At 43.4% G+C, this 25,024-nt stretch overlaps 2 protein-coding genes across 3 annotated transcripts in view; one reads left to right on the top strand and one right to left on the bottom strand.

The window, feature by feature from the left end:
* Polr2b (RNA polymerase II subunit B) overlaps positions 1-5,306 on the bottom strand; it is a 40,133-nt gene extending 34,827 nt beyond the window's left edge. The window contains exons 1-3 of the mRNA XM_021656160.2: positions 5,160-5,306; positions 2,397-2,469; positions 345-495 (exon numbers count right to left, since the gene is read on the bottom strand). Coding sequence (XP_021511835.1) covers positions 345-495; positions 2,397-2,469; positions 5,160-5,178 — 243 coding nt within the window. The 5' untranslated portion in view covers positions 5,179-5,306. The remainder of the gene's footprint in view (positions 1-344; positions 496-2,396; positions 2,470-5,159) is intronic.
* A 76-nt stretch (positions 5,307-5,382) lies between these two features.
* Noa1 (nitric oxide associated 1) lies at positions 5,383-24,019 on the top strand. Of its 2 annotated transcripts, XM_021656164.2 has the most exons (7): positions 5,388-6,864; positions 8,353-8,517; positions 10,016-10,221; positions 12,612-12,743; positions 16,215-16,331; positions 19,936-20,053; positions 22,114-24,019. In XM_021656164.2, exons 1-7 carry the CDS (start codon positions 5,724-5,726, stop codon positions 22,311-22,313), a joined length of 2,079 nt encoding a protein of 692 aa, XP_021511839.1. In that variant the 5' UTR covers positions 5,388-5,723; the 3' UTR covers positions 22,314-24,019. The 2 variants fall into 2 exon arrangements, with proteins under 2 accessions (XP_060236787.1, XP_021511839.1); XM_060380804.1 differs by lacking the exon at positions 19,936-20,053 and having other exon boundaries at positions 5,383-6,864; positions 22,114-22,280.
* Positions 24,020-25,024: the final 1,005 nt, after the last annotated feature.

Raw genomic sequence — 25,024 nt, 5'->3', positions numbered from 1 at the left:
TCCCAGCTACTACAAAGACTGAGGAGGAAGGAAAGGAGTTCAAAGCCAGACTGAGCAACTTGCCAAGACCTTGTCTCAAAATAAAAACTAAAAGAGAAATGAGATAAGAGATTAGGGGTAGAGTCTTCATCTAGTGTATACAAGTCCCAAATTCTTCCTAAGACCAAAAAGCACATACTAAGTAGAGAAAAGGATTTCATCACTTGAAAAGTGCACATGTTCATCAACAAAGATAAATCCAGAGCTACATTGAGCTGCTGTTCACACACTGCAAATCTCCTGAGTGAGAAGGACCGAGACCAATACTCTCCTTCCCCTGTGCAGCATTAAAATAACAGTCTTACCGGCTCTTCAACTTCTCCACTAGCGTGCTGAGCTTCAGCCTGAAGGTCAATCGGTGGTGCATCTTCCACAATTCTTTGAACAGACATCTGAATAAACTCATCAAAGGAATCCAGCTGTTGTCTAACCAAGCCTTTTTCATCAAAATAAGAACTAGGAAAATATTAAGTTCATAATCAGTTGCAACTTAATCTCTTTCTACAATATTTCTTCATTTTAAATTTAATTCAGCAGTTCTCAACCTGTGACTTCTGACTGTTTTGGCAAACTTATCTCCCAAAATATTTACATTACAATTCAGAACAGTGGCAAAATTACAGTTATAAACAGCAATAAAATAATTTTATGAGTGGGGTCACCACAACAAGAAGAACATTAAAGGGTTGCAGCATTACCAAGGTTGAGAATCACTTATTTAATCCAATTCAACAAATACCCATGAAATGCCAAGCAATATATATCAATCAGTGCATATGGGCAGGAAGGAGTATTTTCTTTTTAGATATTATGCTTGGGAGGAAAAAGAGAGGAGTAAAATAACTAAAGAACAGAAGAACAATAAGGTAGCTTTGATGTTTAAATAAATTTCACTCAAACTCTAAATCATTTCCGTGTTACTGCATACAATGTGACAGTCAGTGTGGTGATCCTAGCATAACAATTTGCTTTTGACTGTTCTCCCTGTGTTTTACGTTATAGAAATGAGTAAGAATCTGGACGGAAATACAACTTTGATATGTGACTTTACTCATTTACAATCTGGGGCTCCACTGCATACTGCAATATTTTGTGCCTTTATAACTCCTCAGTTTGTAATTCTTGGATTTCTTACAGAATATATATTATAAAGTTCCTCTGGTTTATTTGGAACAGTCACATGGAGAGCAATTATAAGAGGTGCTCATTTAAATATCAAAAATAAAAGTGAACCACCATAATTTAAAAATATGGAATTAGATTAACATCACCAATAACACAGTAAATGTACCTAATACAGTGTGCTACACTTCTGCCAAAGGACTCACCCAAACACAGTAAGAGGAAAGTCAAACCACTCCCACAAGTACTATACAAAGTAACTGACCTCATTTCTTATTTAAAAAAAAAAGAAAAGAAAGGAAGAAAGGAAGGAAGAAAAGAAAAGACAGGGCTGGAGAAATAGCTCAGCAGCTAAGAGCACTGACTGCTCTTCTAGAAAACCCAGGCTCAGTTCCCATCACCTACTCACAACTGGCAGCTCACAACTGTCTGCAAGATCTGATGCCCTCCACAGACAAACATGCAACCAAACACCAGTGCATAAAATGGAAAAATAAATTATTTTTAAAAAAGGACATCCTGAGAAACAGTTTCAAATTGAAGGAAGCAGAAAAATAAGTCATGAAACAAATGTATGAGGCTAAAGACATGGATGGTGCAGTTTTAAGAGTCCATAATCTTTGTGCTAGAGATATAGCTGGCAGAGGAGCTAATTCCCAGCACCCATGGTGGCTCACAGTCATCTGTAACTCTAGTTCCAGGGAATCTGACGCCCTCTTCTGGCCTCCATGGGCACCTGCATACAAGGTGCACATAAACTTACCAGGCATATAAACAAATAAAATTTAAAAGCTAAAAACAAAGAACAACAAAATGCACAACACTAAAGAACTGAGGCAGGAGGAGTGGTAAGTTCCAAGGTCAGGTTGAGCTACACAATGAGACCTTGTCTCAAAAAAACTAAATGAATTCTTCAGCTTTTCTCTAAGGTGGAAACATTTTTAAATCAATACAGCCAGATACAATGATATGTTCCTACAATCCCAACCTTAGAAGGTAGAAGCAAGAGTGCTGCAAATTCAAAACCAGCCCAGTCTACAGAAAGTTCCACAGGATCCAGACCTGCATACAGTAAGGTCTAGATAAAACAAAGCAACCCCTGTAAGTAATGAACATGTGTTAAGTACATAAGTAAGCAGAGATAGGGCCAAGAGCTACCTATAAGGAACAGTGACAGGCCATCCCTCACAGCTTACAGCATCTACTGAAGCCTGATCAGCTTCCTCTAAAGTTACCTGATCACGATCCAACACGCTTCTTGCCACAAATCTGGAGTGATTTCATCATCATCCTCATCATATTGCATATCTGCAAAAACAAAACACTATGCTCATCGGCAATGAGATGAAACTAGTTCATACTGTACCTCAATGAAGTAAAACTAGCACTCATTTCACCCCTCTTTCCTAGAATCTCAAGACAGTTAACGCCATGTCTGTCAAGTTAATATTCTTCCTATTTACAACAAAAGTTGTATATACAGGGGCTGGAGAGATGGCTCAGAGGTTAAGAGCACTGGCTGTTCTTCCAAAAGTCCTGAGTTCAATTCCTAGCAACAGCACAGTGACTCACAACCATCTCTAGTGAGATCTGGTACCCTCTTCTTGCATGCAGATACACATGCAGGCAGAATAGTATATAAATAATAAATAAATCTTGGTTTTTTTACTGCATATATACAAAATAAACAAAGTTTCAGTTAGGTTGTGACAATTTTTAATTTCTCTGTCTGCTCCAGAAAATCCATGTACTTAGAGCTAAGCAGGAGCAATATCCTCTGAGCAGTAAGTCCTCAGAGACAGGAGGAACGAATTAAGAGACAGAAAATTGCTTCAATAACTGAACAAACCCTGGGGTGGTCTATTACAGCAACATTTCATACATTTACATGTGCATATTTCATATACATACAATATACATATGTGTGTATGTATACATGTTTTTCTTTTTCGAGACAGGAGCTAACTACATAGTCTAGCTGTTATGGAACCCACTATTTAGAAGAGAGTGACCTTAAACTTACAGAGATCCCCGTCTCTGCCTCCCAAGTCCTGTGACTAAAGACATGTGCCAGCATACCTGGCTTGTATAGTCTATATTTTTCAAAGACTGCCATGACCTTATTTCTCATCCCTCATGGTCTTCTATGTGATCCTGGCATTTCTGCCATCAAGATAAGGAGTCAGTTAGGTATGCAGGTATGCAGGTGCATACCTGTAATCCCAGCACTCAGGAGGCAGGAAGCTGGAAGATCACAAATTCCAGACCAGCCTGAGTGACACCATAGATGCTGTCTCAAAATGAAACAAAGATAAAAGTGTCTACACATCCTCTCCTTGAATTTATACAATGTTCAACTCTCCAGTAAATAAAGAATCCTGACAGAATGAGGGCAATGGTTTCAGGATGTAGGGCAGAAAAGGCAATGCAGTTCTGATTTGTCTGCTCTGAAGCCCAGAACTGTTACTAAAAACTCCTCATAGTCTCCCCACGCTCACTATTAAGCCCAAACTATGAAGAGCCGCTTACAGGTTTTCCGGTCAGAAATCCTAAGCAGGTCCTCCAGCCCCCTCTTGGCAGCACTTAACTGCTGACTCAAACTTTCCAAAGATTTATTTTTACTCTATATATACAAATTTTATGCTTACATACATGTATGTGCACCACATATGTACCTATTGGAATCCCCTGGATTTATTTAAGATATCCTACGGGTTCTGGGAACCAAACCCAGTCTTCTGCAGAGCAACAGTGCTCTTAACGACTGAGCCATCTCTCCAACCCCCTTGACTCAGATACTTTGGAAAAGGGCCAATTCATGCCTACCATGTCCTATAAAACTTTCCAAATAATATGAGTTTTTCCCCTCAGTGTCTAAGACTGACTTCAGGGCACTCAGCTACATCTCTAGCTCAGTATGAAAGTTTTATTTAAGCACCATGTTCCTGCTAAAAAGTATCTAAAGAGCCTGAGGACTGGAGTTAAAACTCCAGGACCTATACGGTACATTTCCACATGTGCACAAACACATAAACACAAAGTTTCAAATTTTCTAAATTTTCAAAGTTTCTAAATTTCCTTCAAGTAAGAGTAATTTAAAAGAGAATTCTAATACATTTTAATGAGATATGAATGGGACTGACACGTTTGAGAAACTTTTAAAACTGAAACTTTTGCTTCTATTGTCTCCACGAAAAAAAGAAGAAAAAGTATAGGAAGGCCACAAAGTTGAGAGCTGGAATAAAATGATTTTTGCACCCAAAGTGGAGGAAGCTTTAGAAAATATATACAACATGAAAATAAAATGGGCAGGATTAAGAAGTGTGCAAATGAAAAGTGAAAACACCAGCTGTCCTTATGAAATGGAATACATTCCATCCTAGAACTGTGTCATCTCATGGAAAGAGACCACTTAAAGGCCACCTTTTAAGGCAATTTACTTAACTGAAGACAGTGAATGTCAACCCCAAACCCATTCTTTGTCCCTAGTACTTCCAGGGTATAATGATATCTATCTAGCACAAGGACGTGGTCAAAAATTGAGCTACTCGGGACTAGGAATATGGCTCAGAAGTAGGGTGTGTTCAGGCCTTGGGTTCAATCTCCTGTGCCAAACAAAACAAAACAAACAAACAAACAAACAAACAAAAATGCCGAGCTATTCAATAAGCCGATTGGAATGGTAAGGAAGCCAATCAACGTCAAAACAGAAGGTAAGTAAGGGCTTGAACGCTATGTCGACTCTGGAAGATTGATAACAGATATGACAGGAGGACGTGAAGGGAGCAGTCAAGCTGACCACGGAACGTGGACCCTAGGTGCCCTGAGCTTGCACTGTCTAGCAGACCCAACTTCGCTCCCGGCGCAGCGTGAAACAGGGCTGCTCGGAGCGCGCCACGGACGGAAAGAGGTGGATGGCACAGATCCTTCATCCCCGCGCGTGCCCCGCCGTCCCGCCTAAGTGGCTAACGCGAGGAGCGTCCGACGTGGTCACCTACCCTCGTCGGCGTCATACATCTTGGCCAAAGGTTTCTGAAGCTCTTAACCCGAAATCACAAAGCTGGAGGTGAGAACGGCAGCGGCAAACTCGGACAGCGAGAAGAAGCAATGTCCGTCTCCGGCGTTCCCAGAATCCTCGGCGTCTACGCGAGGGGGCGGGACGTGAGACGTGCGCTTGCGCAGATGGCGGGAGGGCGGGGGCTTGAACTGCGCAAATGCAAAATACGGATCGCTGGGTGCAGTGGATGAACGTTTCCTGTAGCGTGTTTTTTTGCTTTTTTTTAGTGTTGTTGCACAAATGACACTTGATTTGTGTGGAGTAGATTTACGAGAGGAATGGCTGTGGGTGTGGGCTGAGCACCGACGGCCCTCCGCGGCCCACCACGGCTCTACCTAGTCCGCGCCTCGGCACCGCTGAATGAAGTCTCGGGCCTCAGAGCTGTCATCGCGAGAAATGCAGGGTTGGTCGCGCCGTTGGACAGCTCCCTCGGTGGAGGGGCGTCTGGGACGCTAGCGCGCGTGCGCGCGCGAGGCTCCGCCCTCCCCGCCGCTATTTGCCCCCCATGCTGGCCGCGCGCCTGGGTCGCGGGCTGCTGTGCGGGCTCCTGTGGGGCCCCGCGCCGGCCGCTGCGAGCCATGGCCCGGCGCGGCGGCTCCTGCTGCAGAAGCGTGGGGCTGCCTTCTCCCAGCGCTCGTCATCCCTGGGCCGCCGGCTCCCTCCAAGCTGCGCGGCGACCAAGGACGGCGAGGAAGACCCGGACGCGGAGGAGCGCTTTCTGTTCCCGGAGTACGTCCGGGAGCCGGACCCCGAGGAGCAGTTGCGGGAACTGCGGGAGCTGCAGCAGCGGCAGGAGGAGGAGGAGCGACGGAGGTTGCAGCGGCGGGAGGAGCGGCTTCAGCAGAAGCTGCGGGAGGGTCTCCTGCCTCTGCCGGTCTCGGAGCTCCCCGACGTCACGGTGCCGCCCAGCGGCGTCTTCTGCTCGGGGTGCGGGGCCGAGCTGCATTGCCAGCACCCCAGCCTGCCGGGCTACGTGACGGACGAGAAGTTCCGCGCCGCCACCCAGGCCGACGGCGGCCCGACGCGGACCGTGTGCCGGCGCTGCTGGCTGCTGGTGCACCACCGACGTGCGCTGCGCCTGCGGGTGAGCTGCGAGCAGTACCTGGAGCTGGTGAGCGCCGCGCTGCGGCGGCCGGAGCCCTCCCTGGTGCTCTATATGGTGGACCTGCTCGACCTGCCCGACGTCCTGCTTCCGGACTTGCCCAAGCTGGTGGGCCCCAAGCAGCTCTTCGTGCTGGGGAATAAAGTGGACCTGCTGCCCCAGGACGCGCCTGGCCATTTGAAGCGGCTGCGGCAGCGGCTGTGGGACGACTGCATCCGCGCTGGGCTCGTGGTGGCCCCCGGCAGCCGAAAAGCTCAGTATCCTGCCGGGGATGAGCCACAGGGCGAGAACAAGAATCAGAACCCGCCGGCCAGGGCCGGCCCGGTGGTCAAGGACGTGCGGCTGATCAGCGCCAAGACCGGCTACGGAGTTGAAGAATTGATCTCCGCGCTTCAGCGCTCCTGGCGCTACCGCGGCGACGTTTACCTAGTAGGCTCCACGAACGCCGGCAAGTCCACTCTCTTTAACACACTCCTGGCGTCTGATTACTGCACCGCCAAGGGCTCCGAAGCCATCGACCGGGCCACCATCTCCCCCTGGCCAGGTGAGGCCCCATTGCTGAGTAATTTAGACTTGACCCAGGAACCTAGTGCATCTACCCTTAAATGTCCATCTTGAGCTGCCAGGAGCCGCCCCTTTAAAATGTTTCTCCCTACGCTGGTCATACCTCTTGTAACAGGTTATTGTTTGGAAAGTCAGTGCATGTTTGATTTTTCCAGTAAAGATGTTTCTAGGGGCGGCTGGGGGATAAACCTTGTTCGCCGAAGTGCTTGCTTAACATACATGAAGCCTGAGTTAGTCTTCGGCACCTCATAAACGAGATGTGGTGGCATTCTCCTGTATCCCCAGCACTCAAGAGGTGGAGGCAGGAAAATCAAGAGGAGAGCAAAGCCATTCTCAGATACATAGTTGGAGTCGCCGGTGGGGTAGATACATAAACCCCTTTCCACAGACACAAAAAAAAAAAAAAAAAAAAAAAAATCCTGTGTTTTTCTTTTACTCCTAAGACCTTTCACCGTCAGTCTTACTCTTCACCACTTGGATTTATTCTTGGACTGTTACACTATACATGTGAAAGAGTTGATGAAATACGGTGTGGAGATACCTTGAGAAGAAATGTCAGTTTTCAGAGTTAAAGAAACTAATAGCTTGGGATGGTGATACTGCCCGTCTGTTACCGCAACACTGGGGAGACGGAGCCTGAGGCTGTGCTGCAAGAGCCTGTCTGGAGGAAGAAACTGAGGAAGGAGGGCGAAACTTGTGTGCTTGGAGAGTTAGTCTTGGGAATTGGGTTGACAGAAAATTGTTCCCTTGAACTCAGCCTTTAGCTGCCCTTTGGCACCTCATATTTAAAACTGTCTATGGCCATGGTGGTATGTATTAGAGCAGTGGTTCTCAACCTGTGGGTCATGACCCCTAGGAGGATGGAATGACCCATTCACAGGGCTAAGACCATCAGAAAACAAAGACATTGACATTACAGTTCATAACAGTAGCAAAGTTATAATGATGAAGTAGCAACAAAAAAATTTTACAGGGGGCTGGAGAGATAGCTCAGCAGTCAAGAGCCCCTGCTGCTCTTCCAGAGGTCCCAAGTTCATGTCCCAACAACTACATGATGGCTCACAACCATCTATAATGGGATCTGATGTCTTCTTCTGTCAAACAGGCATACATGCAAATAGAACACTTATATGTATAAATAAATAAATCCTTAAAAATTTTACAATTGGTGGTCACCACAACATGAGGCACTAAAACATGAGGTATTAAATAAAGGTTCGCATCATTAGGAAGGTTGAGAACCACTGATACAGAGGATAGGTGGTGAAGCAGGGTAAAACAGACCTAGAAATTCTATATCCAAATTCTGATTAGCCTATAAAGCAGTCACTAGGCCTATTAACTCATTTGTAAAGGGTGTGCAATAATTGCATAGCAGTTGTCATGAAGGTTAAATGAAGTAAATCAGAAATGTTTGGTTTTCTTCTCTCACAGTCTTTTTGAAAAACTTACTCTTCTGGTATTTCAGGTACTACATTAAACCTCTTGAAGTTTCCTATTTGCAATCCGACTCCTTACAAGATGTTCAAAAGACATAAAAGACTTAAAGAAGATGCGGCCAAAGCTGAAAAAGATCTGAGTCAGGAAGAACAAAGTCAGCTCAATCAACTGAAAAAGTGTGGTTATGTAGTAGGTATGCATCCTTCCTCCTAGGGAAAATTTGCACTGGTTCTGCGGTAAAATTGTTTAGAACTGTGCAGTGCAGCCATTGGGGCTAGCCATTTTTGCACAAAGAGACTTCCTTCCCTATTCTGCAATATAGGCTTTTTGTTAGGAAAAGTTACTTTTGTTTGAAATCCAAACTAGCAAAAATAACTGTGACAAAAGACCTTTTTTATATAACTATTTTTGTTTCTCGGTTTCTCTCTTAGCCTGGCTATTAGGCAGATAATTGAGACTCTATTATATATATTTTTTTCAATGTGGGAGGTTTTATTAGAGAGGTCACAGAGACTCTCTGTCTCTGGATGAGGCAGGAAAGAGCTCTATTCCATTATTTTAACAAGTTTACAGCTCAAGAACTAAGCAGTTATTACTCTGTTCTTAAGCCTGTAAGCTGACTTGGTTTATTCCCAGGGTACATCCCAGAGGTACTTGCACTTTGTAGCTTTTCCTGCTCTAGCTCCTCTCCTGATCTTACCTGGACCTCTCCCATGGCTGAATCCTTTACTTCCTCTTCTCACCTCTGCCCTGGCTGGCAGGAAGTCCAGCTCTATTTTCTCCCCTATTCAGTGATTGGCTGTAAACTGCTTTATTAGCATATCAGGGGACAATTGGGGAGCAGTGTTTATATAACATTGAGACAAGAGATTCTCGGGAAAAGGATTGCAACCAGATATGGGGGGTACATTTGAATTACATTTGAATTCACAATAACCTTATGCCTACAGTCTTTGACTAGGTTGTCTATCTCCTTGTTATCGCTCTTCTGATTTCGTTAATATGGAAAAAAAGAGAGATTTTTAACACCACTAGACTAACTGTACATAGCCTAGAATGCAATTGACTGTGGAAAGAATGACTCGTACTATTTTCTAAAAAGACAAAATTATAGTCATAGCCACAGTCTCATATTTACACATGTAGTTGTTTTAGTGGCTTATTTAAGGTAAACATAAAAGGTGTCTTCAGAGTCTGACCTAGTGATGCACACCTTTAGTCCCAGCACTTGGAACACAGAGGCAAGTAGATCTTTGTGAGTTCAAGGCCAGCCTCATCTACATAGAGAATTCCAAAACAGCCAGAGCTACATGGTAATACTCTTTCACAGAGAGGGTGGGTCTTCAGGGGTGTCAGGTATACACCTATAATCACAGCACTTGGGGGAGTTAAGAGAAACCTCAGTTCCGTAGTGATTTTGAGGCAAACCTGGACTACATAAGATCTTTTCCAAAATACAAACGACAACCAAGGTAAGTGTGTGTGTGTGTGTGTGTGTGTGTGTGTGCGTGCGTGCGTGCGTGCACATGTGTGTGTATGATCTGTCTCATCACTATAGAAGCTAAAAAGAAAAAAAAATCAAGTTTAACACTTGAAACTTTGTACAGAAAACCCATCTCAAAATTTTTTCTAATGACCCAGAATCAAAGCATTAAAGGCATGCCTGATAACCTCGCTTTAATTTGTTCTAGGAAGAGTTGGAAGAACATTCTTGCACTCCACAGAGCAGAACACAGGGGTTCCCTTTGAGTTTGATGCTGACTCGCTGGCCTTTGACATGGAAAATGAACCTGTTGTGCCTGTGCACAACCACACCAAACAAGTAGAGCTGACCCCACAGGATGTGAAAGATGCCCACTGGTTTTATGACACCCCTGGGATTACCAAAAAAAGCTGCGTATGTATTTGTTTTCTTTTAGAATTTTCTTTTAAATTTCATATAATTGTAGAAGTACTTTCTCAACTGACAGAAAATAAGCAAAGAGGTCTACTTCCATTTTAAAACTTATTTCTGGGTGGGTTAGTTGGTGGTTGGTTGGTTGGTTAATTTTTTTCGAGACAGTTTCTGCATGTAGCCTTGGCTGTCCTGGACTTGCCTTATAGACCAGGCTGGCCTCAAGCTCACAGAGATCCACCTGCCTCTGCCTCCCTGAGTGCTAGGATTACAGGCGTGCACTACCGTGCCCGGCACAATTCTAGTTTCTTTATAAAACTAGTTCAAGGATGAATCTATATGACATTAAATTCTGTATTTTTTTAGTTGACATTGCTGTAGGCAGACTACAGTATCAACATTGTACTTGTTAGCTTACAACTACAGTGTTATATGAAATTATAGTAGCTTAGCTACTATGTAATATGTTCCTATATTTTAAGGTTACAAATTATGAATATTGCAGTCCAGCTGCCGAGTCCATGCTTAAATTCCCTTGAAGACGTATCAATCATAATGTATAGTTTGAATTGAAGTGAATCATGACAACTTATCAAAGGAGTGTCACATGAACTTCCAAGGCATTCAGCCATTGTTGGCCTCCTCTTTTCTTTGCACTGAAAGTCTCCCAGTAACTTGTACCCATTGTTCTTCAAAGCTCTGTAGAACAAACATGGCATGTATTTCCCTGAAAGAGTTTAAATTCTAAGTGATCAAGTGGCCCTATTCTTAGAATAGGGATAAATCTACCTATCCTGCTATTATCCACCCCTTTACTCAGACTAAAACATCTCATAAGTAACCTAGCTTTTGTCTATTTAAATTTAGCTGGTATTTAGCTCAGCATAGTGATGCACACATTTTGCTTAATATAGTTGCATCCATTTTCATACAAAAAAAAAGTAGGAAATTCATTCTAGCCACTCAAACTTCCTATGTATATAAAACTCGTTTTCCTTATGCATTCCTCTGTTGATATCATAGTTGGTTCCATAGCTTAGCTACTGTGATTTCATTTTTTAAATGAGTTTTATTTTCTTTAAATCTTTCCAGAATCTGGTAATCCCTAGCTTTCTATAGTGGCTGGTTTCATATGTCAACTTGATACAAGCTGGAGTCATCAGAAAGAAAGGAGCCTCTGTTAAGGAAATGCCTCCATGAGATCCAGCTGTAAGGCAGTTTGTCAATTAGAGATCAAGGGGGAAGGCCCAGCCCATTGTGGGTGGTGCCATCCCTGAGCTAGTGGTTCTGGGTTCTGTAATAAAGCAGGCTGAGCAAGCCAGGAGGAGCAAACCATTAAGCAGCACCATGGCCTCTGCATCAGCTCCTGCCTCCAGGTTCCCGTTCTGACTTCCTTTGGTGATGAACAGCAATGTGGAAGTGTAAGCTGAATAAACCCTTTCCTCCCCAATTTGCTCTTTGGCCATGGTGTTTTGCCACAGCAATAGAAACCCTGACTAAAACACTTTGCTTTTCTATTTTCTGCAGTCTGTTTAAAAGGTTTGTCCTTGTGGTTGGAAAGGTGTGTTGGTGTGCCTGTTGTTGGTTTGGAAACATTGTTGTTCTTCCAGAGGAACCAAGTCCAACTCCCTGTTACCACATGGTGGCTCACAATCTCCTATAACTCCAGTTCCAGGGGATCTAATGCCCTCCCCTCTCTGCAGTCACTATATATAGGCATACACAAAGCTAAGAAACAAACAAAACAAAGCAAAAACCCTCTTGTCCCAACAAGCCAAGATGCATAACACTGGTCTTCTGGCTATTTTTCAAGAGAAAGAGATCTTCAAGTTACAGACTAGTTCCTAATGTAGAGTGACCATTTTGCTTTTTGGTTTCTTTTGGAAACGAGGGCTTTTTTTTTTTTTTTTTTTTTTTTTTTTTTTTTTTTTTGAGACAGGGTCTAGGAAATAGCACATAGTCCAGGCTACCCTAGAACTTATGACAATCCTCCCAGAGCTGGGATTTGTAGATATGAACCATTTTGCATTTTATGCTTCCATACTTAATCCTTAGGATCCACTATCACATTGTATTGTCAGTTAAAAAGCTGAGAGTTACTGCTACCCAAATCCTTGAGCATACAGTTTCATTCTTAGTGAGCCAATAGTACCTTGGGGTGTATACCACTTTTGACATTTGGGGGATAAATCCTGTAATGGGAAAGTGTCATACACCTGTGTTTAATATTCAGCTGTGAGATGAGTAGAATAACTTAGAGACAATATATAAATTTTAAGTGTGGCTAATGAATAGAATTTGGTGTGCTGTATAGTCTAAACATTTTTTTTCCAGCAAATCACAAAATGTTGAATGAAAGTACCTCTAAACAAGTCATGTCGTTTGCTTTATAGATTTTAAATCTTCTAACAGAAAAAGAAGTCGATATTGTTTTGCCAACACATTCTATTATCCCAAGAACCTTTGTTCTCAAGCCAGGAATGGTTCTATTTTTGGGTGCTATAGCCCGAATAGATTTCTTACAGGTAAGAAAATCTATGCTATTGGAATATGAACAAGTATTAGAATGCACTTTAGAAGGTTATGTGTGTAAATTTTTATTGTAAAAGCTTGGGGGAAAGAAGTAGGCCCAAAAGAGAGAATACTACTATGTTAAAATCGGTAAAATTGTGCCAGAGAAGATAGCTCAACAGGTAGGAGTGTTTGCTGCTCTGTCAGAGAGAGGAGCGTAGTTCAGCTCACTGCACCATTGGGCAGCTCACGACCACTACAACTCCAGTCCTGGGGATCCACCTATTCAGGAATCTGTGGGCACCTGCATTCATAGGAACTTAGCCCCACACCGACACACACACACTTTTAAATCTAAAAGGTTTTTTTTTTTAAGATCTTTATGTATATCTGTGTTTTTCCTGGATGTATATATGTGTACCATGTATATACCTAGTGACCAGAAAATTCAAAAGAGTGCATCAGTGCTCCAGAACTGGAGTTACAGATAGTTGTGAGCCCCCACGTAGTTGCTGGGAATCAAACCCATGTCCTCTACACAAGCAACAAGTATCTTAACTGCTGAGCCACCTCTCCAGCCCACTGATAGTGTTTTTAATAATTCTATTCTTAGGGCCAGGTGGTGGTGACGCACACCTTTAATCCCGGCTCTCAGGAGGCAGAGGCAGGTGGTTCTCTATGAGTTTGAGGTCAGCCTGGTCTACAGAGCAAGTTCCAAAACAGCCAAGGATACACAGTGAAACCCTGTCTCAAAAAACCAATATGGACATGTATAATGTACACACATATAATGTGTATTTATGTGCATTGGTGTGAGGGTGTCAGATCATCTGGGACTGGAGTTACAGACAGTTGTGTGGATGCTAGGAATTGAATCCGGGTCCTCTGAAAGAGCAGCCAGTGCTCTTAACCACTGAACCATCTCTCTAGCCCGTCCTTTTTTAATTTTTAAAGGCAGGGCTTGGCGGCACCCACCTTTAATTCCAGCACTCCAGAGGCAGAGTCAGGCAGATCTCTGAGTTCAAGGCCTGCCTAATCTAGAAAATGAAGCTCTATCTCAAAAAAAAAAAAAAAAAATCATTAATGAGATATTGAATCCCTTATATAGCTTAGCTTTTTTCTTTCTTTCTTATTTTTATTTTTTTTCTTCATGGTGGGAAGGTTTGTTTTTTTTTTTTTTCAGGACAGGGTTTCTCTGTGTATCACTGGCTGTTCCAGAATTCACTTTGTAGACCAGGCTGGCCTCAGGAATCTACCTGCAGTCTGCCTCTTGGAGGCTGGGATTAAAGGCTTGCACCATAACACCTGGCTCAATAGCTTAGCATTTAAGATGAAATACTGTTCATTTCCTATATTGTTCATATGAAAATTATGCATATATGTAGGCCCAAGGTTAATATACATTAAATTCTGTACTTATTGGTATACTCTAATATACCATATTTTGCTTAGTTACATAGCATTATTCTGGGGATATTCAGGAATTGCTCTCCATTTTTTCCAAAGGAAAAAGAAAAAGGGAAACTGAAACATTGATATATTCAACAGATGTAACTTACAGCCCACTGATAAAGAATATTTGACTTGTATGTTCATACTTGAAAATTTAACCTCTTGTATACTTAGAGCCCTTGTACATGTTATTATTTTAATATTTTAAACCCAACTACACAGTTAGGTTGTTGGGTATTTTAGATTTATTTACATATTTTATGTGTGTGTATGCGCCTGCATGAGTTTGTGTGTACCATTTGTGTGCAGAAGCCCTGGGAGGCCAGAGCATGTTAGATTGCCTGGAGCAATGGTTTGCCTAATGTGGACTCACGTCCTCTGCAAGAGCAACAAGTGCTCTTTACTGCTGAGCCACCTCCCCTGCCCTTCCTTGTTGTTCTTAGCAGTAGATATGAAACCAACAGTACTTTTTTTTTTCTTTAGTTTTTTTGGGGGGTTGGGGGATTGGTTCGTTGTTTGAGGGGGTTGTTTTTGTTTTTTCCACAACTGAGATTTTACTGGTTGGTGGTCAGCACACAGGCATTTTGGCTAATGCGTGTACTCTGAAGAGCCATGTATCGCGTTTTGTTTTGGACAGTTACTCCAGTGATGTTCCAGCCTCAAACTTGGCGAGTTTTCCTTCAGACCTCACATAACAGTCAAACACTCATAATCCTCACTTTGACTCACAGTTTTATGCCGTAAACAGTACACACTCAAAATTTCCATCTTTCACAGCTCAAATTATCACGATTGTTAGGAAAATGGACTGCCATGACCAGAGGGACATTACAGCCCTCTCAGGGCAAGGACCAAGGAGTGGTTTATAGGAAACAGTTCTAGAAACACGAGACCAGATGTAGCTGAAAATGTTCCAGACACAAATGCATGACGGAGATTCCAAATTACAGTTTCGTATACTTTTTATTGTAGAGTATAAAACCAGCCCCTTCAGTGTTATGCTGTCGGCTGAGACAGTCAAAGCCTGTCCAACAACCAACAGATGATTTCACCTCTTAAAAAGTCTTTTACACTTTTAAAAATGGGATGAGCTGTGATTCCTCCCCCAATCCCTTTTAAAAATGCTTCTGAAGCTACTAAAAAAATAAGTAAATAAAAGCCTCCCATTTACAAAATCGTTGATTAAAAACATTCCTTTGAATTGAACAAGGAGGAAGGTAGGGGCCGCTGACAGGCATGAGTCGTGGCTGGTTGGACTTGGCTTCTTCCTCATCTTCTTTGGAGGCTGGACTGTTTTCCGGTCTGTTTTCTGCAGATAGTTTGCCAGTCAGCCACCTCAGCCTGTTTGTCCTTTGCTCCCCTCTTCCCTTTGGTTTGCACTTTTTTGTCAGATGTAGCCATTCCCTCAGCTTTTTCCATGCACCTTGGCAGGGTGGGTTTGCCCATCAGTCCTGGGGCTCCTCCATCACTGAATTAGACCATCTTGGTGGGCTTGTGATGGGAGGCATATGCCAATCCCATCATGAGGCTGCTTGTTTCTTTGTTTTTTAAGATAGGGTCTCCATATATTGCCCAGCTTGGCCTTAAACTCAACATCCTCCTGCCCCAGCCTCCTACAGGTTTTCCACCATGCCTGTCTGTCTGTCTTCTTTTTTTTTTTTTTATAATATCAAGTCTGTAGAAGTCTTAGTAGTTTTACAATTTACAGGACTCATTAAGACATTATTTCTATATTACCCCCTCTTTTAAGTCATTAGTCTGCTTACATTTGAAAGAGAGCTTAGTTTGATTCTTACTTTGTCCTCTTTGTGTTATTGTTTTGGGTCTCCTGTGTCCCAGGCTGGTCTTACTCAGTGTTTTAGCTGAGGTTGTCTCTGTACTCCTAATCTTCCTACCTCTACCATCCTTGTTGGGTTTAGGGTGTACACTACACACCTAGCTTTTATTTCTCTTTTTTAAAATTGTACATTACAGTGTGAAGGTTTTTCAAGTTTTTTTATTCTGTAAAATAACTTCTTCCTTCCTTTCTTAAGGGAGATCAATCAACGTGGTTTACAGTTGTGGCTTCCAACTTCCTTCCTGTTCATATTACTTCCTTGGACAAGGCAGATGCTCTCTATGAGAAACATGCAGGTCACGAGTTACTGCTGGTAAGCACTGCAACTTGATAGCTGCGTGGAGTAGCTATGCCCTGGGATGGTTCCATACCCCTGGTGATAAAGGCTAATGGGTGGAACCGTCAGTTTACACCAGCCAGCTCCTATCTCACCTCGTTCTCTGAGCATAGTGGGGCTGGAGAGATGGCTCAGAGGCTTAGAGCCATCTCTCTTATATCACCTCTGGCTTGAGAGCACTGGCTGTTCTTCCAAAGGTTCTGAGTTCAATTTCCAGCAACCACATGGTGGCTCACAACCATCTGTAATGAGATCAGGTGCCCTGTTCTAGCATGCAGGGATACACACAGGAGGAATACTGTATAAAAAAATAAATATTTTTTTTAAAGCAATAATGGGCTATACATGAAAAAGGGGTGTTGCAGACCAGCTGGTGCCGCACACCTTTAATCCCAGCGCTCAGAGAGGCAGGGACAGATGGATCACTGTGAGTTTGAGGACAGCCTGGTCTACAAAGAGAGTCCAGGACAGCCAAGGCTACACAGAGAAACCCTGTGTTGAAAAACAAAACCCAAACAAAACAAAAAAAGTAGAGTCAGGGAGCCACTGGTTTGCTCTGAACCAACAAACAAAAGCCACAGTCCAATATGGTGGCCACGAGCCACGTGTAGTTATAATTACATGAAATTTAAAATGTGGTTCCTTAATCAGATTGGCTACTTTTCAAGTGTCTCATAGTCACATTACTGCAGAAAATTGCATTGGAGAGCTAGGAAAAAGTCACAAGAGTTATAGCACAGACCTTTAATTCCAGCGTTTAGGAGACCAAAGCAGATGGATCTCCATGAGTTCAAGGCCTGCCTGGCTTACATATTGAATTCAGAACTAAAAGAAGTTACAGATTTTGTCACAGTTGAGGGGTCTTGCTGGAATCTGTTTCGGGGGCTTGGGGTACACGTGACACTAAACCATCCTGCAGCACTTAGGTGAACATTCACAATGAAGAACAAATTAAAGTGTCAGTAGTGACTGAGAAGTGCAGGTCTGAGCAGAAGCTTTCCTGTCTCATTCCTAATCCCAGACACTCAGCTTTACAGGCTCCCTCTTCTCCTCCCCTCCTACCTCCTCCTTCACACTATAAATGTATTTGGATTGTTCTTATCTTTATTTAATAAACAAAACGTCTTCAGGTGTAGTGCCTCATGCCTTTAATCACAGCACTGGGGAGGAAGAGGCAGGCGGAACTCTGGGAGTTCAAGGCTAGCCTGATCTACAAAGCGAGTCTAGGACAACAGATGATAGATAGATAGATAGATAGATAGATAGATAGATAGATAGATAGATCGATCTTTACCGCCCATCTTACTCTTGGTGCCTCATGTCCCATTGCTATAGGCCTGTCTGGCCCTTACCATCCCAGTGAAATCTGCCAGGCCCAGTTGTCTGAGGTCTGTTTGCAGCTCATCTGCAAAATAGGCCCTAAGCACCACGGGACAGTGAACATTATAATTAAGTTTTATTTGGGCTGGAGAGATGGCTCAGCAGTTAAAAGTACTAGCTGCTCTTCTAGAGGACCTGAGTTCGATTCACAGCACCTACAAGGTAACTAACAACCATCTGTAACTCCAGTTCTGGGGCCTCTGAGGTCCTCCTCTGGCCTCCTTGGGCATTGCACCCACATGGTGCACAGACATAAAAAATTTTGTTTTGATGTTTAAAGCAGCCTCTCATGTAACACAAGGCTGGCCTCCAGTTAGTTATGTAGCCAAGACTGGCCTTGAACTCCTGAGCTTTCTGCCTCTTAACTTCTCAAATGCAGGGACCATAGAAATGCATAAGCTAGTTCACTAGCTAAGATACTGAAACCAGACTGCCTGGGTTTGGATGTCTTCCCCCACTGCTCAGTTTAAGAAAGCTGTGTGGCTTTGGGCACATTTCCTGCTTTTCTCTGTGTTATGCCTGTCTCCTAAAAAGTGGAAAGATTGAGGGGTTGAGGGGCAGCAATCTTCATTCTTTTTCTTTGATGTTGTTTGCTTGAAGCAGTTTCATTGTAGAAACCTGGCTTTCCTGAATTTGCTGCAGAGACTGGGCTGGCCTGCAGCTGAGATTGCTGCCTCCTGGGTGCTGAGATGAAAGGCCATCATGCCTGGCTCCATTTGCTTTCACTTTTTATTTATCTAATGTGTGTGTACATTCGCAGTGTTTCACACTCACATGCATGTCACAGCCTTCCTGTGGAGGTCGAGGACAAACTGGTGTCAGCTCTCTCCTTCAGGCTTTTTGTTGTCTCCAGAAATCAACCCAAAAGTCACTAGGCTCGCTGTGCAAGTGCCTTTACCTGCTGAGCCATGCTGCCAGCCGTAGGGCTGTTTTAAGTGCTAAGTGTGTTTGGGGATAATCTTAAACAGCTATTTTAGAAATAACAGGTGATCCAATGTAGCAGTAGTTAGCACCAGTGTTTACAAAACTGAAAACATGTAAGTTAGCCATGGTGGTGCACACCTTCAGTCCCAGAAGTTGGGAAACAGGCAGATGGATCTCTGTGAGTTCAAGGTCAGGCTGGTCTACAGAGCAAGTTCTAGGACAGCCATGACTACACAGAGAAACCCTGTCTCAAAAAAGAAAAGGAAAGAAAAAGTTAGCCAGGTGTAAAACTATAGCATATTGAACTTATAAAGCCAGGAAGACCTGAAGTTCAAGGTCATCAGTGACTGTGTATTAAGTAGAAGACTAGCCTGAGCTATAGTAACCTGTGAGATCTACACATGCCTGTTATCCCAACACTTAGGGAAGCAGAGGCAGGTGGATCTCTGAGACTTCAAGGACAGCCTGGTCTACAAAGCCAGTCTAGGAAAGCCAAGGCTACACAGAGAAATGCTGTTTTGGAAAAAAAAAAAAAAAGAGTCAGATTAATCTTACTGTTTATACACCTAAAACAGCTAAGGTGCTTGGAAGGGACATAATTCCATGCAAACTCCTGTGGTGACTATGCAAATAGTATAGATAAAAATGCAATTCTGCTTAAATTACTGCCAGGCCCATGTCCAACACGCGGTCCTTGGCCTTGGAAGCCTTGGCCTTCATCTCTTCACAGAGTTCCCATGCTCAGAAGTGAATATTTGGAGGATTTTTTTCATGTCCATTCTTATCCATAATGTATTTATTAATGCAATATAAGGGGTTTTGTCTTGTTTATTAAGATAGCCAAGCGGGCATGGCATTATAATTCCAGCACTTGGAAGGCAAAGGCAGTAGGATCAGAAGTTTAAGACCGTCGTCCTTAGCTACCTAGCAAGTTTGAAGGTAGCATTGGATCCTGTTTCAAAAAACAAAAAGGAAAAATCTCATTCTTTAGCCCAGGCTCATCTCAAACTCATGATAATCTCCTTACCCTAGCCTCCATCCTAGAGTTAAAGCTTTGATCACAACGTATACCTACAAACTGATGGGATTTGGAGTTTCTTCTGCTATATCCCTGACTGGCTTAGTACTCAACTGTACAGAATAGGCTAGCCTTGAACTCACAGATAACCATCTCCCTCTGCCACCTGGGTGCTGGGATCAAAATGTGAGCTTCCATCCCCAAAACCAGATACAGGGAATTTGATTTGACATTTCAAACCTCTTTCTTTATTGGAAGGTTCCAATGGGTGGAAAAGAACGAATGGCACAGTTTCCTCCTCTGGTTGCTAAAGACATTACATTAAAAGGAGGTGGAGAATCTGAAGCAGTAGCAGATATCAAGTTTTCCTCTGCAGGTATTGTATTCATTGTTGCTATTGTGTATTTGTTTTTGTTTCTTTGAGACAGGGTTTCTCTATGTAGCTCTGGCTGTCCTGGAACTTGCTCTGTAGACCCAGGCTGGCCTCAAGCTCCCAAAAATCTGTCTGCCTGCCTCTCTCTCCCAGTGCTAAGATTAAAGGTGTACACCACCACTGCCCAACCCTGGTAATGTCCTCTGATAAAGCAAAGCATAGGCCAGGTATTGGGTAGCATGGTAGAGGCTGGAGATCAAGACCAGGGTGTTCTACCTGAGACTGGCTCAGCAAAACCGCCCTTGGCCTAATATCAAGTATAAAACGATGGGAGCTGAGCATAGAGGCAAAGGCAGATGGATCTCTTGAATTTGAGACCAGCCTGGTCTACAGAGTGAGTTCCAGGACAGCCAGGGATACAGAGAAAACATGTCTCCAAAAGTAACATTAATAATAATTAATTAGATAGATAGATAGATAGATAGATAGATAGATAGATAGATAGATAGATAGACAGATAGACAGATAGACAACAAATAGAGATATAGGTTGATTTATTGATTGAGAAAGAAGCTGGTTGTGGTGGGACACCCATGATCCCAGCATTTAAGAGGTTGAAGGAGGTTAAAAAATAAATAAACTAGATATGGTAGCTCACATCTGTAACCAGATCGCTCAACTGGAGCAGGAGGATTGCTTCAAGAGCAAGGCCAGCACTGTGCCTACATAGGGAGTGCTAAGCCAGCCTGAGATAGGAGTAAAACCCTGCCTAACAGCTAAGTGGTTAAGAGTGCTTGCTGTGATGATACACACCTTTATCCCAGCACTTGGGAGGCAGGAGCAGGTGGATTAAGGCCTAGTCGACAAAGTGAGTTCCAGGACAGCCAGGACCCTGTCATGGAAAAAAAAATTAAAGAAGAGCACTGGCTGCCCAACAGAGGGCCTGGGTTTGCTCCCAGCACCCACATCAGGAAGCTCACAACCACCTCTAACTCCAGAACCCCCTGGAGCTCCAGCAGTCTGACACAAAATAAAAATATTTTTACATACACACACAGAAGTAAAAGGTTTTTGTTTTTAAGACAAAGTATTATAACTCAAAACATGCTATCTTTTTAAAGATTTGTTTATATAATATCCTGCCTGCATGCCAGAAGAGGGCACCAGATCTCAATCATAGATGGTTGTGAGCCACCATGTGGTTGCTGGAAATTGAACTCAGGACCTTTGGAAGGACAGCCAGTGCTCTTAACCTCTGAGCCATCTCTCCAGCCCCCACATGCCATCTTCTAAGGAATACTCATTATTGCAAAATACACCTTGTTCTGAAATTGGCTTTTTACTTTTCCAGATCTATTACATGGTTTTTCATTGTAATATTTCAAAGGACTTTACTTAGAATGTGTCAGGTCTTACCTTCCAACTTGTTGAGGCTGAATCTTTTATTTTTATGACTCCAAGCTAACTAGTCCCCAAGCTTCTAGCCAATTCTCTGCTTCACAACTCCCTGAAAGAGTACGGGGGGGGGGGGGGATCCAGGTGTGTTCTACCATATCTGTGCTATTGTTTTTTGTGACATGGTTTCACTGGGTAGCATTTATGGATTGGCTGTCCTGGAACTCTCTATGTACACCAGACTGACTTTAAACCCATACAGATCCTCCTGCCTCTACCTGTAAGTGCTGGGATTAAAGGTGTGCTCTGCCTCACCAGCTAGTTTATTTTAATGTGTGTTTGTGTGTGGTATGTAGACATGAGTGCAGCTCCCCACAGAGGCCAGAAGAGGGCATCAGCTCCCTTAGAGCTGGAGATAACATGTCATTTGTGAGGCACCCAGTGTGTTTGAGTCCTCCTCTTCAAGAGCAATGCACTCTTAACCACTGAGCCATCTATGGTGTCCCTCATCTAGCTTTTCATGAGGGCTCCAGGAGTTGAACTGAGGTTGTCAGTCTTATATAACAAGTGCTTTCACCTACTGAGCCATCTCCCAGTCTTGTATGCCTTGATTTGACTTCCTAAGATGGTGAATAAGAGCGTTTTGTGTTCTCTTGAATGTCTCATAGGATGGGTTGCAATAACACCTTACTCTAAGGGCACACTGCATCTCCGAGGTTACACGCCTGAAGGAACTGCTCTGACCGTCCAGCCCCCTGTCTTGCCATATATTGTTAACGTCAAAGGACAGCGCATCAAGAAAAGTGTGGCCTATAAAACTAAGAAGCCTCCGTCCCTGGTATACAATCTAAAGAAATCAACTAAGTAAGGCAGACCTGGATTCATACTGGATAGTAACAATATTGAAATATGTTGAAAATGCATTAAATACAAAATTAATAAAGACACAAACTTTTACAGATCTTACAAAGTTAACTTTTTAAACTACTTGAGGCTATGCTTATTGGTAATATATTGTTTATAATTAAAAACCAGTTTTTCTTAGTATATATGTATCTGTGGTCCAAGTGTATATAAGAGGCTTACTTCCTTCTGATTTTCATGGAGATCAGGTTTCATTTCTTTTATTTGGAGTTGATTGTTAACAAAGCAACCTAGTAATTGATGTGAACAAAGTAACTTAGTCCTCCAGAATACAGTGGCTGCCTTTCATGTAGTCACCCAAGGATCCAAGCTGCTAACTGCTCTATCATTTCACAGTCACTGTCATCAAAACAAATGAGAAAAACTACATAAAGGAGGAAAGATTTATTTTAGCTCCCTGTCCCAGAAGTTTCATTTCAGAGTTGACCCTAACAGAACATGATTGCAGAGGACAGCCATTCACATCCTGGAAGAACAGGAATTACAGTATCAGAACCAGCCAGGCGCAGTGGAACACACCTGTAATCCCAGCACTCAGGGAGGCAGAGACAAGTAGATCCCTTGTGAGTTCGAGGCCAAACTGGTCTACAAAGTGACTCCAGGACAGCCAAGACTACACAGAGAAAGAAGCAAAGGCCAGACTTGATCTTATGTGCCTGCTTCCTGATCAAACACTCGAACTGGAGAGGGACACTGGCTTCCTGCACGTCTAGCGTGGACCATGTTCTCATTGAGCAGGGACTCAGTGCTCAAGCAGGTGAGCTCTCCTGATCATTTCCCATCATTTCTCTCCCAGCCGGCTACTGTGTCACAGCAATAGAACCATTCCTCCCTGGGTGCTGTCCCCTCAGCAGTACTGTTTTCTTATCTGTCAAGGCATAATGCTTGAATGTCAAAAAATGACTGCAGGCCACTGTTCACACCGCTGCCTGCCCTCAGTGTCACCCATCATGTGCTCTGCCCATTGATGCCCTGAGTGAGAAGGGCATGGCATTTGAACATCTTATGGGTTTGCACCTCAGCTTTTCCCTTCATATCAAAGATCAGTTGATATTCTGAAATATATCCAGATTCTCTCCAGAACTCCTCTTGCTTGAACCCCTGGGTTTCAGATGCTTCCTTTTACTTCCTAATTAACTCAGAACTTAGTTTCTGGGTACTCACTCTGGAAGAATATATTTGGCCTCCATGTTCCTACTAACAGATGAAAAATTACAATGCTAAAGCCAGGCATGATGGCGCCACCACTTGAGAGGCAGAGGTAGCAGGACCACAAGTTCAAAACCAGCCTGTCTCAAAACAAAGGTACGATGCCTGATCACAGATACTGTACTCCGAGTGCTTGCGGCCAGTAGCTGAGGCCATGAAAAACCAACTGGATTTGCTAGAGAATGTATTACCATGTCACAGTATTTGGAGGTACAAGACTGCCAAAATCATACCTAAACTTTCACCAAGTCCATGTGAAGGAGAGTACAGCTAATGGATGGGAGATGAATGAGTAGAGATGTGGGTTCATTGGTCGGTTGTGTTCTCTGAGAAATACCCAGTCGACTGGTTGACCTGGTAGTGTTTATCCTGATTTCTGGAATGTCTCCCTTTCCATACTGCTCAGAGGTTGTACTGTGATCATCATGGCCCTTACATATCTACCTTTGTACTTGTCTCTTTTTTACAAGCATGAAGTGTCTTGCCTGCATGTATATATGTAAACACGGCTGGTAACCATGGAGGCCAGAAAAGGGCACTGGATCCCGTATCTAAATTAGTCATGAACCTCCATGTAAGAGCTGGGAACTGAACTCAAGTCTTCTGCAAGAGCAGCAAGTGCGATTAACCAGTGAGCCGTCCCACCAGCTCCCGTGTGCTCCTATGTTCATATTCTTATACTAGCACAATGAGCCATGCATTTTTAAGTGCTTTTCATATATTCATACTTACAAGCCGATGTAGATTACTCCCATTTAAATGAGGGGGGTTATTGGTCCTCCTCCCAAGGGTCTAGCCCGTGGGTGAGGGCAGGGGGTCCAGCCAAGGGGGTGAGAGATGTGGAGTCATCACACAGACAGAGTCGGCTGAATGCAATCTTCGTTTATTCTGGAAGAGAGCATGTTCTATTACCTTTGAATGACCAATCAGGTTCCTCCACACCATCTCCAAGTTTGGCGCTGGCTGTTGGTCTCTGGGCAGGTTCCCCAACATCAGGCCAAGCACCCTCTGCCAGACTACTTCTGAAGTTGCCCCAGGCCTTGAGCCCTAATGGTCCTTTGCTGGGAATGCCCTCAGGGGTGAGTGGAGAAATGGCTCAGGGGTTAATAGCATTTGCTGTTCTTCCAGAGGACAAGTCCAATTCCCAGCACCCACACGTGGCACCATTTAACTTCAACTCCAATGCTGGCTTCTGAGAGCACCCAGGCATACTGGTGGTGCACAGACATACAAGTATAAATAAAGTAATGTGGTTACATTAAAAAAAAAAAAAAGAGAGAGAGAGAGAGAGAAAGGAACTTTCCAGGATCAGTGAGCAAAATTAAGGAGCCCGTTTCAAGCCAGCTCAGAATTTCTAGTTCTAATATCCATTAGAGCTATTTTCACTTACATGGTATAAACACTGCCTATGAGTGAATGCCACATCTATGACACAGTAGAGGACAG

This window comes from Meriones unguiculatus, chromosome 3 (assembly GCF_030254825.1).
Source record: "Meriones unguiculatus strain TT.TT164.6M chromosome 3, Bangor_MerUng_6.1, whole genome shotgun sequence".
In the NCBI taxonomy this organism is placed as follows: Eukaryota; Metazoa; Chordata; class Mammalia; order Rodentia; family Muridae; genus Meriones; species Meriones unguiculatus.
Note: the sequence above shows the minus strand (reverse complement) of the source record. Positions and strands in the feature narration are given on the sequence as shown.

Excerpts from the sequence above, each read along its gene's own strand:
- Noa1 (XM_021656164.2), top strand. The coding sequence starts at position 5,724 with ATGCTGGCCGCGCGCCTGGGTCGCGGGCTGCTGTGCGGGCTCCTGTGG. Across the intron at positions 8,518-10,015 it reads AAAGTGTGGTTATGTAGTAG|GAAGAGTTGGAAGAACATTC; the intron begins GTATGCATCCTT and ends AATTTGTTCTAG. Across the intron at positions 20,054-22,113 it reads TATCAAGTTTTCCTCTGCAG|GATGGGTTGCAATAACACCT; the intron begins GTATTGTATTCA and ends AATGTCTCATAG.